The sequence below is a fragment of the Calypte anna genome, chromosome 1, assembly GCF_003957555.1.
Source record: "Calypte anna isolate BGI_N300 chromosome 1, bCalAnn1_v1.p, whole genome shotgun sequence".
In the NCBI taxonomy this organism is placed as follows: domain Eukaryota; kingdom Metazoa; phylum Chordata; class Aves; order Apodiformes; family Trochilidae; genus Calypte; species Calypte anna.
Window position 1 is genome coordinate 105,099,683 of NC_044244.1, and position 16,402 is coordinate 105,116,084.

General features: G+C 38.9%; 1 protein-coding gene across 5 annotated transcripts in view; it reads right to left on the reverse strand.

The window, feature by feature from the left end:
- Positions 1-336: 336 nt before the first annotated feature.
- The window catches only part of GRIK1 (glutamate ionotropic receptor kainate type subunit 1), a 169,661-nt gene continuing 153,595 nt past the window's right edge, over positions 337-16,402 (reverse strand). Inside the window, exons 14-17 of one of the 5 annotated variants that reach the window (XM_030464444.1) lie at positions 15,842-16,064; positions 11,532-11,782; positions 1,393-1,495; positions 337-698 (exon numbers count right to left, since the gene is read on the reverse strand). In XM_030464444.1, coding sequence (XP_030320304.1) covers positions 583-698; positions 1,393-1,495; positions 11,532-11,782; positions 15,842-16,064 — 693 coding nt within the window. In that variant the 3' untranslated portion in view covers positions 337-582. Of the gene's footprint in view, positions 699-992; positions 1,496-8,962; positions 9,127-11,531; positions 11,783-15,841; positions 16,065-16,402 lie in introns of those variants that run through there. The other 4 variants (XM_030464459.1, XM_030464450.1, XR_003988511.1 and 1 more) reach the window with 4 other exon arrangements.

The window sequence follows — 16,402 nt, forward strand, 5'->3', positions numbered from 1 at the left end:
TGCCTTTGGCTTACAGGTTGTCATAGTGGTGGGATAGCCCTGGACAGACCAGGACTATGCACAGAACCTGGAGTGTGGGAAGGCTGGGGTACAGGGCAACTGCTGGGCACCAGGGGTACACATCCCCTACCCCACCCTCCTCCCTTGAGGTGTGGATGTGCCTGCATTTTCCCCATTTCCCTTTGCAGGCGCCCTCAGAGCTAACCAGTGAGCACAAGCCCCAGGAACAACACAATTAATCACAGAGACAACACAGCAATAAATATAATTGTGCTTCACCTCACTGCAATATAAAGGAACATTTTTTGGGGAGAGGGGTGGCAGGGATATAATGGGATATAATGCATCACTTTCTTTAAAAAGAAGTTTCTTCACAAAACCCACTTAATTTCTCCTTCACTGTTAAAACTTTTTGCTGGTCCCCACAGCCATTTCCAAAGGTTTCAGTTCTATAACTGGCTGTATTCTTGTCAGATGTTGTTATCTTTGTGGTCAAGATTTGTTTTCAGTTGAATATTCTTGGCTCTAATTTCTAAGGTATTTTCATTTTGAAGTCAAGAATGGTTTTATTAGTAACAGGAGCTAGAGGATACAGCACTGTGACGGTGTCAGTATTGTCTTCCCCTCTTCACTGAACATTTCTTTTGTGATTTTGGTTTTTCTTTTTGAACATCTAGGATCTGGAGCCTTGGCATTACCTAATAAATGTGTTTTAAAAGAAATTTAAAAGAGAAAAGATAAGGAAAAACACATTTCCCATAGAAAAGAACCTGAAGAGTGTTCCTTACAGTATCAGAGGAAGTAAATATAGCTCACTGATGGATACCTTTATATTTAAAGTATTTTTGTATTGTTTGAGTTAGTTGTCATAATTTATGGGTTGATTGTTTGAATTTTTACTTTGGTTTTCTGGGTCCTATTTTTTAAACAACTGATCTCAACAATACTGCAATTATTTCTTCAAAAGCAAAAAAAAAATTTCCACTCCCAGATTATTGGAAAAAAGAACCCTGTCTCTTATTTATTTATTTATTTAGAAAGCACATACAGCGATGCACAGGGAGGGGAAGAGAGATGCAAAACAGGTGAGCATACAAATCCATCTCAAAAGAAATAGTGAGACACTTCCCAGATGGTTAGTAGTACATCAGTCTATGTGAGCATTTAAACTGTTGTACCTCTAGGTTAAAAAAAGAGAAACCACAGAGAATTTCTGAAGAACAAGGTAAACGTCTGTATTTCAGAAATCCTGCCACAACCAACTTGGAGGCAGCAATGTTTTTGTTTTGTTGGGGTTTTTTTGTTGTTCCTGATATTTCCTCAAAAGGGTCTCTCTTGCTCACGCTATGGTTTCCTTCCTCGGTGGCCGCCTCTGGTGACAAGTAAGGATACTTGTGAATGAAGATTTCCCCTTTGTTCTTGACCTTTTCTTTAACTTCTTCTGATGTTTGAGTGAAATTCCAAGCTCCTCCATTATCGCATTGAAAGAAAGACACTGGTAGAAGACAGAAATGGAATTAAACTCTTCACATTGGAGGCAAAATTAGACCATAACCTTTGCACAAATGGTGGATTTTAGAAGTAATGACTTCAACTCCAGCTGGCAGGCTAGAAAGCTTCTCTGCTGAGTTCTGCCAGCTTTGAACAAACCCTTAAACTATAATAGGTGAGTCTGGATAATTCATGCTTTTTTGCCTGACTTGGTTTCCACTGAATTTAAGTCTGGCTTAACAAAATCTGATTATGAATGTTTCTGAAATTCTACACAGGTGCATTTGTGATGTTTTGATGGTTTTCTATCATAAAACTTCCTCTTTTTCAGTAGATAAGTTTCCTCCTGGCCTCAAAATAAAAAAAAAAAAAAAAAGAAAAAAAGAAAAAAATTCTTTTCAAAGCCACATGTACTTTAACCACAAAAAAACCTGGGAATACTAGAGAAAACAAACCACAACAGTTTTGAACATTTCTCTGTGGTTTAGTTAATTTTCCCTCATGAAATTAAAACATTTCTAAAATACATCACAGTCCTCAATTCTTTTCTTTCTTTAGAAAGAATCTTTTTCAAATATTGTGTGTTGAAGAAAGGAGAAAATTACCACATGAATAAGGAAGCTGAATAGTTTAGGAAGAAAGCACAAATCTTTTCCTTCCCACCATCACAACATTAACAAAGACATTTTTGGTAAGTCGAAACATCTTTTAAAATCTACAGCTGGAATAATTACATGTAACACAAAAAGCCACAAGGAGGCTTTAAGTGGAAGCTTCTAACAATGCAAGAAAAAATGTTCCATGCAAATATATATAAATAGATTATTTATATATAAAATGAAATTATGGAAGCAACGTGAAACAAAGCTTTAACCACCTTACCTTCATTAAGGTGAAAAAATCCTTCCTACCAAACCCTTACAGAACTGTAGAACTGACCAACTTTAAATCAACTGGTTAAAACTGCAATTCTTGTAAAATGGCAGCAACAGCACACAGATATGGTTCTCTGTATCAGATATGAATTCTCTTCCAGAGTGTTACCTATGCAATGTAAGCAGTGTTCAGTTCTTAACCAGTAATAGTCCAATAGTGACCTCAATTATATAGGGCTAAAAAAAAGCAAAAACAGATGCATTATTCAAAAGAAGAAAATCCAAGCTTTCCTAGTAGCCAGATATTCTAGAGGGATATTTTCAAATTCATGAGAATATGAGAGTAATCTGGATCAAGGTTAAATCATTTGTTTGAGGTAGGAAAGGAATCCCAGAGGACTGAATACCACACACTGTGCATCTTCCTCTCCAGGATAAACCCTCCCTACAATCTGTGTAACTCTGGTTCTGCAAATGAGCTCAAAACATCAGAGAATCAGAGAGTGGGTGTATTTTAAAATGTGTATGATCTTGCATATATCATCATGTCCATTTATGAGATGGGCTGCACTCAGACTAAGATCCCATGGTATGTCCTGTCTACAGTTTAATATGCTCTTTCTTTGAGATGTTTAATTCCTGTTCGTCTAAAGTATACATAAATTAAACTACTATTAATTCATGCCAGCCCCAAAATGTAATAGATGCAGGCTAGGGCAGTGTACTGCATTTTTTAAAATATATTTTTTTATTTACTGTCTGGTAATAGCCAGGAATTTGACGGTGCAATTATCATTTAAATAGCCCCTTTGACAAGGTAATATAGGAATTCCAGAGTTACTGGAGTTAAAGTCAAAGGGTTCCTCCTGCAGCCCCATGCCCTCAAGGTGTAATGGGTGAAACAGGAATCATCCTAATATAGACATTATTTTTTTATTGCTTTGGGCTTTTTTTTAGAGAGTAGCACTACTTACATCAAAACTAATAATAAAATATGCTGTAAATGGCTGTTAGGATGTCTTCTTTCTCTACTACCTTGGTTTTATTTGAGTTTTCAAAAACTAAATTACAAACTGATTCCAAAACTTCATGGTAAATAAGGAAAGGATTATATTAACAACCCATAGGATTGATCAGATTTAGTTTTATTTATTTTCCCTACTGTTCTTAATAAACTATATATTGAGGATATATTAATATTAGGCATTGGTCTCTGCAATATGCATAGAGGGATGATTTCTATGGATGAAATAGTACATTTTACTGCCTTCTTAATAGGCTTGTATTTTAATTGGCCAATCTGACTCACATTATTCAGACTATGCAGTTACCATAATGGCTTTCAATTTCATATCAACGAAATAGTCCCATGAAGATCATTTTACATCTGCAGATAGAAATTTAAAAGATATTGCTGACATTAAGAATGTGAGGATCTTTATATCTGACTACATGATTTGTGAAGTGCCTAACTGGTTCCACTTTAATCTGTGTTTTGCATGTTAAAACAAATATTATCAGAAAGACTTCAAGGTATTCTTAGGAATGGCTTTGATGTTTAGGTCTTATCTAAGAACTTATTGCATAATTATTCATCAGTAGCAGTTACATCTAATATAAAATATGAAAACATTACTGTTCTTGATGACCTTTTCTGTAAAGTGATCAGTGAAGTATAGAAGCAGACCACTTCAAACCTGAAAGATCAAATGTGGATTTAAGACTCTGGACTGGTTCTTCAAAAGTATTTCAGTGACTGTGGATGTAACTACGAACTTTTGTGCATATTCCTTTGTCTGAGATCCTACCACCTTTGAGAAAACCATTTGGAGGTGGCAAAGAGCATTAAGAACCTGGGAGACACAGGACTTTCTCTTTCCCTCTGCCTTCATACAATTTCAAATGGTCTAAAAGAGAATGTGGTGGTCCTATGAACTTTCAGGGTTTGGTTAATCATTCAGGAGGTTAGTTACATGTCAATAGCTCAAAACTCAGATTTATCTCCAAGTGCGTTCATGAAGTTAGGAAACTGAACAGATAACTGAAAACTGGAATTGCCCTGCACTTTTCAAGCAGTAGAAAACTGTGGTACAGAGTACAAGGTCAGCCAGATTGCTGTGGGGCTTACAGGAAAATCACAGACAAGGAACACCAAAGATGGCCCTTTGAACAGTACCACCACATCTGCAGCATAATTACAGTAGCCTTTAAAATGGGGATGGAAACATTAAAATTCTACATAAAAGGGTGATATAATGTTCTTTTAGCTTTGTATTTGAATAGCCAGAATGAAAGGATTTCTTTAAAAAGATTTTTTTTTTTTACACTCTGTTAAGCCCACTTTTAAGGTCTCACCCAGAATGAGAGCAGTAGGCACAGGACAATACATTTAACAACACAGTAATAAGTTTCACATTTTGCTCTTGGTTACTGCTTCTCATTCTAGCAGTGTCAAAATGTGTTAGGACATGGCATATGAGGCTAAGAGGAAATATCAGCCTTTAAAAACAGAATAGATTTCAGTCTCTTCGTGATGTGATACTCTTCCTCTTTGCCCTCCTATCATTTCAACAGGTTATAAAAGCTTGGTCATGAAGCACACAAATCCTTCCTTACACTTCCATGCAGAAGACTGTGTTAAGCTTTAGGATATACATATTCAGAATTTTTAAAAATAACATAAAGTGGAAACAAGACTGAAAAAAAAATTATAATCAGGCTTTATTGATCTGCTGCTCATGCTGCTGACCTACCACTGGGGTTGAGACTTCAATTGCATTTAATTAACACCTTGGAAAAACAACAAAAAAAGCCACAACCAAGTGCACTGTGCTGGAGAACTTTGAATCATGAAGGATGTGGGCCAGATTTTATTCTGGAAGGACAGTAGATGAACTCAGGCACAGAAGGGAAAGTGCAGAAGTCAGAATTTTTCTTCTGCAGTGCCCTCATCACTGTGGAGGACTCATATCTGGGACATTGACATATGTCTTCTGCTGAAAGCAATATGATGTGTTTGTGCCTAGTGCACCAAAGGAAAAATATCCAAAATAGTCTCCCCTAGTGAGTAAACTGCTATTGCAGCACATTAAGAATCTCTTTGAGTATTCTGTCACTGATGGCTAATTGCATGAGGAGATCACCGAATTAAGTCTTTTAAACTATCAGTCTATTGAACAGTGATTGTCAAAACAGTATGGCAATAATCCATGGATTATTTTAACTCTTCCTCAGTTATATAAACTGCTCCTCTGTTTCCTGCTTACAAGAATAAAAAACAGCAAAGCTGTCTTCCAAACCATCTAAACACAAGTTGACCTTCTCAGTAAAGACACAGAGGGCCACACCTGTGTTTGGATGTGGGCTTATGGCCTGAAAATAGAGGGCCTCAAGCTGATGTTCCCTGAAGAAGGGGAATTTGGAGAGCTGAAAACTTCTCAAAACATTTTTATTTTGCAAGAACTTCACTGAGATAGAAGATTTCTTCCTTCTCCCTCTTCTCTTCCTCCTTTGTTTTCGAAGAGCTAAAGTTGTGAAACTTCAAGGCTTTGAGCTGTGAGAGGCAGCACAAACTCACAATTTCATGGCAGTACTCTGAGGAAAAGCAATTTTAGCTGGGAGAGGCATTATCACTGTGCTTGGATAAGTCCTGCAGTGAAGGCCAGTGTTGTTGGTCCACCTTAATCCTGGCTCTCTGAAGTGGTGGTCATGTTGCCTTTGTTCTCCTCATTCTTCTCCTCTTTTGTCTTTTCTCCCTCCTTCCCCTTTCAGTCTTGTTTAACAGGGCTGCAGACTGCTTGATGACAGTAGAAATTGCCACTCAATAAAGCTAGGAACAGTGACCCCAGCAAAATCAACTTCTCAATGGCTTGGGACTAGATTATTCACAGCCATGGTAAGTGGCTTCTGTGTCTCAAATCAGATGTAATATCTTTTTTTTTTTTTTTTTTTTTCCCCAAACATTTCTTAATTTGAATATTTTGGGAGCAGCAAATATTTTGCAACAACAGCAAAACAAAAATTAATAGAAACTGGCAAAAGGGTATGTTTATATTCATTTTTCTCTCCAGGTAGTTCTAGCTATGCTTTATTGGTACAATAGTGCCAGAACTGATGGAGTCTTTTGTGGCTCATGCATCACAGGCAGAGCTGTTTGCTCTGTGCTGATTGCACAACAAAGTCCTCACACTAACAAACACCTGAGAAGGGATCCAGTTTAATTATTAGGTACTGGATGCAGCTGCAAGGCTGCAAGTTGGGAAGATGCAGTGGTGATCATCTGTATTTGTGAACAGGGTATTTTTTCAAAGTAGGGCAGTCACAGAAGTTTAGAGTGCTGATAAGTGGAGAATCTTTGATTGCTTTAACAATTCTTCTTGAAGCTTATTATGTCTGTGCAGGAGTACTCTTATGTGCCTTCTTCAAGCCTCACCCTTACCCTGTGGGCACCTGCTTTTTCCTGGAGCCATGACAAACCTTGCAAAAACTCTCTTTAAAAGCATGGATTTGTTAGCACTTGAGTGGAATGCTGGCTGTTCAGTGCCTCAGCCACTGGCATAGCTGCTGAGAAAGAACTTTTTTTAATAACTCTGTTTGTAGCTAGGTATGAAGCTCTGTTAGGGAAAGGAGGATGTGGTTTGCAATTCCCACAGGCAAGCCAAAGCCTATGAGGTTGTCTGTGGGGACAGGTGAACATGGGGAAGCTAGTACTGTTACTAACAATGTGACTATTTCCTTGACTGATGTGAAAATGCTTTGCCAAAAAGTGGCAGAAAATTTATGTACTCCCCATTTGTCTAAAAAGAGATTAGAAAACTGGTTGAAACTGCAAGAAGGATTTCTTGTGCAGAGTAATAATGAAGATAAACACATTAGGAATTTTTCTTCTCTTCTGAGAGCTGAGAGAAGCTGAATGTAATTAATTTTAAGTCTCTTTTACTGGGGAACTGCAAACAAAAGTGCTTTCTTAAATCAGGGATACAGAAGAGCTAATTCAGGTCTTTTCTGGTAAAAGGGTTCATTATATGAAGAACTAGAGCTTTCAAGGTGCTATTCAAACAAGTTCAAATGCAATTTGGGGAAAGACAATTTCTTGTGGCATCTGGAGTGAGGCATGAACACTCATCTGTGGATGATCAATGGCAAAGAATTGGTACAGCCGAGCTGTGAGCAGTATCTCTTCACCACAAAAGTGCTTAAGCCGACTGCCAGCATAAATAATTCTGATCAAAAATCATAACATGAATAGAAGGAAAACACAGGTCACTGTATGCACCAGCTTTTCTCAGCAGCCCGATGTAAGAGAAAAAATTCAAGAGCAGAACATGGGCTGCAGCACTTTGAGTGGGAAAGCACCCACTCGGATAAGTTTTCTAATTGCAGTAGAGTTCAGAAATGGCCCTTCAATAAAACAGATCATTAACTTGTTTGATGAGGATGAACTGCAGTGGGTAAGAAAATATCAAGTAGGTGTGAAGGGTGGGAAATGGACTGGTGAAAGTGATGGATAGCTGGGATATAATGAAACACAGATATAAGGTAATTGGGTTTTCAAAACATAATTGTTTGCCACAGCTCATGACGTCCTACAAAATGGCATTTCTACACATTTGGTGTATCTCAAATTGTTGTCACATGTTTTCCAGTGACAACTACAGATCCACTCTATTGTCTCCAGCCCTGGCAGTCCCCAGACTATTGAAGAGTAGAGAAAATCAAAGTGGTGTCATTCCAGGATACAAAAAGTATCCAGCACCAAGCTCCTACACAGAAGTCTCCTTGTGTATTTAAATATGCAAATATCCTGGTTTTGCTGGAAAAGAATTTTGTATGTTATAAAGCCTTATAATATTGAATATCATGACTTGCTCAAGCCCTGTCAGTACAGCTATTCTGTGAAAGGTATATACTGGGAGTGCCCGAGGGTGCTTTTGTTGAATATGTTCGTAAATGTTAATGGTTACATGGCATAAAATTTAACTGATAGATATGATTTTGTGCTATGATAGTTACTTGGAGGCTTTGGCTAATGAATTTTAAATGGGTGAATTAAAATTCATTAAATACTGACACTGGGAATAAGATATGCCAGCTAAAAATCTCTGTCTGCTTGTAACAGGGGTTCAGAAAGTTAATGGAGCCCTGCAGGTTATTTTCTGAGTTTTATAAAGAACTGCTCGGCCCACTTGCTGAATGCTTCAGCAGAGACCAAGCAAAATGTTTCTCCGTGCTTTAAGTAATGAGAGTGTCATTGGTTTACTCAGGTTTGGTAGAAGATGAAAAGGAGGGAAATAATTTTTCTTACCTGAAAAAGGAGAATTACCCAATGAAATCAAATGATGACAATTGTACATAGAGACTGCGATAATTCTTAAAACCTACTGCAGCCTACTGCACTCAGTCCTCACTGTAGGTGTAATTATTTCCTGTGATATGCATTTAAACTGCCCAAATTTCCAGGACCTTGTCAATTTGCATTAGCTAAGCTTATCTCCTGCTGAAGCAAGAGGCACTTTGAAGTCTTTACTGTGTGTTGCTGAGTACAACCTTTGCCATTACGTGCAGTGTTTAAGTTTAATGCTTTCCATCAGACACACCTTTTCCTTCCTGACTACACAGTGTGGATTGAGGGCTGTGTTCGAATCCCTCGCTCCTCTCGGATTAACTTGCCACAGTCTAACTCCGTAGATAAGGTGGTGCCAGAGGTGGAATTGGACGGATGGGTTTGCTTACATTGTAGTCCATAAAAGAAACAAAAGGCCTTGCATGCAAGAAAAGAAAAATGGAGAAAATAAATAAATTGAAGAATTAAAAACAAACATGAGAATGAGATTTAAAAGTTATTCAAATCAAAAGAGATACTAATTATGGAAACAGAAAAGTCATAGATTGTGCACAACTCATGCTTTGGATTAGCTTAGTGACAATATACATTGTAGAGCATTTTTCCATCTAAGCTGATTTCAACGGAATAAAAATAAAACAAACTAAGAGAAATCAGAAAGAAACTCTGGAATCTCCAGGATTCTACTTTCTCTAAAATTACTTCTGGAGAGGAAGTATGATGTTGCCACAGTAACCCACTTAAAGATTTTAATTATGAAGAGACTGCCTATAATAAGCAACATATTGCTGCAAAACAGAAGGACAGTTTCAGAAATGGTACGTGTATATGCATGCATGTATCCCTGAATACTGTTATTCAACCAACATATTGCTTAGTAAGTTAACATTCCCTCATGACATAAAGCTTTAGGTATACTTTAATGCAGGAACACATTGCTTTTCCCAGATTCCCGAAGAGTTTTCAGGATCTTCTGCACCATTTTAGCATTTATAATAAACATTTTAGGTAGCTGCAACTGCTCTTCAAAACATATTTATCGAAAGATCTCCTGAGACATCAATAAAACAAATATCAATATATTCTTTATGCATTTTGTGCTAAAACTCTTTTATAAGGTTAAAGTACTAACTGTAAAGCTGCAATGTGTGTAAAATGCACTCACCCTTTATCCCTAACTTTTTCCAAAACAGGGACACTTCCATTAATATGGCCTACAAAACTGCTTCAATATGAGATGCATCTACTGTTCAGAGACAATGTCATTGCCTTTAATAAGGGCTTGCTCAGACACACGTGGAGATCTCTCCATGGCTGGGAGCTGCCCTATCCTGCAGGATACCATGAGGGCAACTCCATTGACATTGACATTTGGCGTCACGAACACAAAATAACACCAAGTGCCATTTGGAAAATGAAGATGCATGATAGGATTCAGTTCACTTCCTCTCATCTGTCTGAACAGCAGGTGCATTGCCTTAGCTTACAGTGACCCCCTTCTGGCAGCAAGAAGATGCAGGTGATTTATCCTATCCAAAATCAGACATTGTCCTCTTGAGACCCTCAGCCCTGGCTGCTTGTTTTTACTCAAGGTGTCAACCTCTTTCATGTCCCAGCACCATTACTGTAAGCAGTGCAAACAGCACCTCTGAGACCAAGTTCAGTATGTTCTCCTCCTCCCACTCACTCCTGCTGCCTTCATTAAGGTTATTTTTCTTGACAGTAGTTTCTGGCATTTATGCCATCATCTTTGCAGGGCTACACCTTGAATGAAGACGATGGACAGCTCATGGAAAAGCTTCTGCTTTTCCAGTCTGAAAGTGCAAATTGAGCTTAATCAGCTTGCTTAGAAGTATATGCCTTGTGTCTAGAAAGCTGAAGTCAGGTGATATGAACTCTTGGTGAATGCCTCTGGGGCCACCTATCCTGCCCTGAAATGCAACCCTTGACCTTATGGTAAGCCCTGTTGAAGAAAACAGGATGAGAGCAGCCACAGAAAATGAGCCAAACAGGGCCACAGCAGAGCCTAGGACACCTCCAGGACAAAACCAACAAAGAGAAGGCAAGCAGAGTAAGAGTGCTGTCAGATAACTTCATGAATATACTCTGAGTTGCTGCTCATGCCTTGTTTCTATTACAGCTGCTGGTGGTTTGGTAAATGGATGTTTACACTCTAATTTAATGATTGATTCTATTTCACAAACTGCTGTAATACTCAAGGAATGATTTATGTACAGCATTTCCTTTCTTTTTCCTCTGCCCTTTTACATCACTCATTACACTTCAGTGGAGCTATAACCAGAATTTCTTTGGCTCCATAATCTTACTTTACTGTGGCATCCATCACCTTTCACTAGGCCTCCCTGCTTTGAAGTGCATGCTTCAGCACAGTGTGTAAACCCCTGGCTGTGACAAAAATGCCTTCTACAGCAAGAGGAATATTATCCTTGGGGATTTGGAAGTATATTCCTGTTGTTACTCAAAGAGCTTATGCTAATGCTATACGTAAAAAATAAAATCGAGTTGTGCTTTACTCCTTTCCAATGTAATTTATACTTGAAGTCTTGAAGTTAAAGCAGAAAGTGTTTGCAAAATTAATTGCTCTTGTTCTGCACTGCCATACTAAACAGCACTAATTGGACTGTGGGTGAGTACTTCCCTGTTCTTATTAATAAATTATTTGTCTTTAGTTCCAGCAATGCATGGTGAGAGTTCAGCAATACAAAATCTGCTCTCCAGCAGAGACTTATAATGCAGTCACCTCCACATCCACAAACCTCAGCCTCCCAGAAACATATGCAGTCTGGAAATGGATGACTCACCTGCTCAATATCGCTGTTTTTCCTTGATTTATATATAAATTCACCAATGGCTACAAACACTGAAAGAACAAGCCCTGCAGCAAGCACAATGAAGATGCCCCCAATGTTTTCCACCCCGAGAGCGCTGGCTTCCTTGCTGTCCTCCTCGGGGCAGCCATTGCCTCGCCACCACTTTTCCTTCATCATGTGCAGCTTTCCCTCCTCCTGGAGCTGGAGGATGGCAATGGTGATCTTGTCTCTGTAAGGGGACCCTGCAAGGTGAGAGCAAGGCCTGTCAGTGCTGATTGCAGCAAAGTGAGGGCAGAGAGGGCAGATATTTTTGCTATATGAAGCAAAAGTGCTCCCTTATCACAAGACTCATTAGTCCAGCTAGAAGATGTTGGTTTCTCTGCATCTGGAAGGGGGAAGAGGACTATCTGTTGATGTCTTCCCAGGCGACTGGAAAGCAGAAGGCTCCTTTGGTGCGGTTATTTGTTTGAGAATTCATTATAATTTCTAGGGTCTCCTACTGAGGTTTATTTAAGCCCTGGCAGTGGGTTTTCTTGCTATGCAATTCCTCCATATCATGTCTGAATATTGCTTTCAGCATCCTTTGAGACTTCTCACATTGCATCTCTTCCATTTACTTCAACATCTGTTTATTTTTCCTACTGCATGTAAAATGAGTAGCTGTCTCAGAAAATCCCACAGTCAGTCAGATACATTTTCTTCTTGTTTATACTTGTTTAAGCCCAAAACTCCACTTCAGCTACCTTCCAGCTTTTAAGAGCAGAAGATGGCCCAGTCTTTTCTCCTGGACTTGCAAAAATATTGGTAGTGCGGGCTGAAAATAGCAATCATTTTAATGTGTTTTGTTTACAGGGCAACAGCTTTCCAAATGATGTGTCTTCAGGCTCAGTAGCATTAATTGGCCTGTACAGTATCTGGCAAGTCTCAGGGTCACACTGGGCAGTTCAATATGTTCACGTTTGCCTCTCATGTGATCTGCTCTGCTTCTCCATTTCACCAACTCTCTGCTGCCTACTAAATCCCTTCAGGCAGCCTGTGCTCCTGCAGAAGCACAAGTTCATAGCCCCAGAGGTGGACAAAGGAGAGGCTGGCTCCTCACCCCCCTTCTGAAGCAGCATCTAGTTAAAGGAAATTGGTACCAATTGTCTTTTCCTATGTTGCCAGAAGCTGAAGTGATCAATGACAACAGCAGCAATCCCATTATTAATTTTAATAGGCAGTGGGGAGTTGGTTTTGACATTGTGAGAGAGACTTTTCTTTATGGGGCAAGGATTTTATGAGAGGGGTATAAGAAAGGCTGTTTGGTTCCCAAAACCCTGCTATGTTGAGCTTCTTAAATTTCAAAATATTCAGTGTCTGGGCTGAAACTGTGTTGCCAGTCCTTTGTCCATGTAGCTGAGTACCATTTATCCTTTTCTGCAGCACATTAATAAGACTATTTTCTTTCACTGTTATTTCACCAAAAGTTACATTTTTCTGCAAAATAAAGCAGCTTCAATTCTCAATCCAATGAAGGTAAACAAAACTTAAGGCAGAATGTGTGTCAGAATTGCAGTGGTAGAGTGGTTCAGATAGACACATACTCGAGAAAATCTCCCCGGGCAGCACTTCTGTGTCTTTATGCATCTAAATAGCCTAGGAAACTTGGCATCACAGCTTCAGTTTTCTTTCTTATATTGTTAAGCAGGACACTATTAAAAATAATTGTACTCTGAATACAAGTTCCCTGCTTGGCTTTTTATTTCCTTTAGCCCACAGCATTGTCTGAGGAGAACCAGTGTGGAAAACATAAAGTTCTTCATTTACTGCGCCAACAGTCAGCTGCTTTTCATTGTATCTTACTGCCAGCACTAGGACATGCTGTGACCACAGATGCCAAGAGACATGTGTCAGACTATACAAAGTCCATCTGGGAAGCCAGCAATCATCAGCCCCTGCTTGGGGTAGCCAGCTTTGAAAGGAAAATATGCTTGTTGTAAGAATAGATGATGAAAAAAAAACCAAAAAAAGCACAACAGAAAAGAAAATAGAAACACCTCCCAAACTGTCTTTACATAAAGAAGTGAATTATTACCACTGAAAACAGCAATGCCTCTTGAAAGCAAGAGCAGAATCATTTCTACTTTAGGAGAGTTTTGTCGCTCTGATAGCTGGAGTCTGTTAGATTGCAGGACTCATCTATTTTCCCTTGTCTGAAAGGACACAGCTGCTGGGCAAAGAGAAGCAGCCTGAGTAACAATACAGGATTTGTGGGGATGTTAATTTTCTCTTGTGATGTTTATGTTGCCATCAGGATTATCACAATTCATCTTGAGTATAACAGGTACATCTATATTTCTATGCCTGCTTTAAAGTTTGTCAAGTGTGCCTGAATGTTGGATTGGAGATGTTTTATTGTTGAGCACTAAACCCCCACACAAAACCACCTCAACATCTCTTTGAATATTCAGCATATTCTTTTGTGGTCTCTGAGCTATTAACAACCTACCTCCTAGACCAAGAAATGCCTCTATCAACTTTCTTAGCAGTCTCCCAGGTGTGCTTTAGTGTTTAGAAGTACTAGCATTGGCCTTGGCAGTGATCCTAGAATTTATACCTATCCTGACACCTGTATTAAGGTTGCTTCTTCAACCAGATTTGTCCCAAGGTGACATTTTGTATACATTTTGCTTAGAGGTGCTTTTGCTAAAGCAGTACTTCCAGAGCACATTAAGTTCACCACCAACCATTGCTGCATACTTTTCCTTAATAATGGTCTTTGCCAAGAATCTGATGAAAAACCTCCTATTTGTGACCCACTGGGTCCATAATAAAAATAAATAGATATGTTTGCTGATATGCTTAAATATCCTTTCACCTAACTCAGCACAAAGTCACAGGAAGATAGCTATATTTGCAGTTTTTTGCTCGCTGATAAAACAACACTTTTCCTGGATTCATAGAAGAACTTTGAAAAAATCTTCTTTCTATTTCTTTGGGAAACAAATGGTGATGATATTCATCTCATTCACTGGAAATTTTTGAGTGTGAGGTGTAATTTTGCTGTTGCAAACCCCAACAATATTGTGAATTCTCCTCAAGGAAGGAATGCAGACCAGGTAAGAGCTGCTGAAACTTTGGTGTTAAGGCTCAAAGACAAGTCTTATGTTTGGTTTTGTTTTGTTTTATTTCGGGGGGGGATGTTGGTTTTTGTTTTCTTTTTTGAGGGGGTTATTTTGATGCAGCTTCTGCTATCAATAATTTTGAATGCTATGATTAAAATAACAGAGACTTTGAGGTCCATCTGAATAATACAGGAATCTCCATGGGTTATCATGTTTATGAAACCAAACATTTATAAAAATTTGAGAGGCCCAATCACACTGAATTATTCCATAGTCCTTGGAATTATCTAGTCCCCTGAATCTTGCTGGTTTTCCTTAAATAAAAAATAAAGGCACATTTATCATACAGGAAACATCTCATAAATATATTTCCCAGCTGTATTTCCAATGTATGCACCCTCTCTGAATATTACCATCTGTTCCAATTATTCCTTCATTGTTCTTGGTTTGAACTGTGGCAGCTTTATAGCTGCAGTGAAACTCTTGCCATACATTTGTTTTTATTTGGGATTTTAGCTTTTGTATCTTTGTCCTCAGGGTAAGATATCTGTTCTTACACAGCCAGTGGAAAAATATACTTTAAATGTTATCTACATGACAATCTGTCTGAGGTACTCAGTAAAATAGATAACCACAGTTCAAAGTGCAGTGGTATTTTTTCTTTATTTATATCTGGCCTACCAAGCAACCGATGGACCAAATATTTCACCTATTTTATCTGTGTAAACTGAATTTGTCTTGAATAATTCCCCTGAAGACAATAAAATTGCATCAGTACTAACTGAGCATGGCATTGTAAATGCATATGAGAGCAGTATGGAGAAGTATATTATACAGGAAAAATATCTGACTGCCCAGTGCTGATTATTGGCAAGGAACCAGCACAAAAAAACCCGATACTTTTTCTAATTCTCTGCAATTAGAAAATCTTGAAAAGAACACTGGATATGCTAAAAAAACATGGAAAAGAGTTCAGCAACTGGGAGTCTTAGGACTCTGCCTAGGTCTAAACATGGAAATCCAGGATGTAGTGCAGAACCTTGCAATTGCTCCCCACTTTTCTTATGTGTCGCTTACAGCTGCTTTGAAGAGAAAGGTTTCAAAAACCCTGGGGCACAATTAAAAATGGCTTTTTAAATTTCCAAAGAGGACATTGCGGGCTGTGCTCTACAAGACCTGTGCTGGAAAGCATCTTACCAATCGGGGTTCCCACGCCGTAGCCTTTGGAATCGATGAGCCCCCCGATCTGGGTGAGGTTGCAGTTTCTCTGGGTCACGTACTCAATGCTGGTTGACTCCATCAGCAGGGCGTAGTCTGTTGTCAACACACGTTGGATTCCCTCATCGTTGTTCTTCATCAGTGCTGTCTGCCTGCTGCTCATGAATGCCCACATCTTCTCATATGTTGATATTTTGGATTTCTAAGGAGGGAAAAGGAGGGCACAGAATCACACCATCACCCAAAGCACGCTTGTGAAATACACCTCAGCCTTTTGTTGAGTGTGACGCCGATGGCACATCCTGAATGAAAGATAAATGGGAGCAGGGTTTCCCTTCCCACAAGCGTTCTCTCCTACTATGCTTTATGCTGAGGATTCCCTTTTCTGCTTCCTTTGGAGTGCCAAGGATTTAATTGCTGGCATGACTGTGAAGTGCTTTGAAGTTTTTTAGGTTAATGCTGGTACAGGGATTACAGCACATAGCCCGGCTATACTAGTGCAGCCTGAAACAGTTGCAGTCAGAAGCCCTGCTTCTGCCT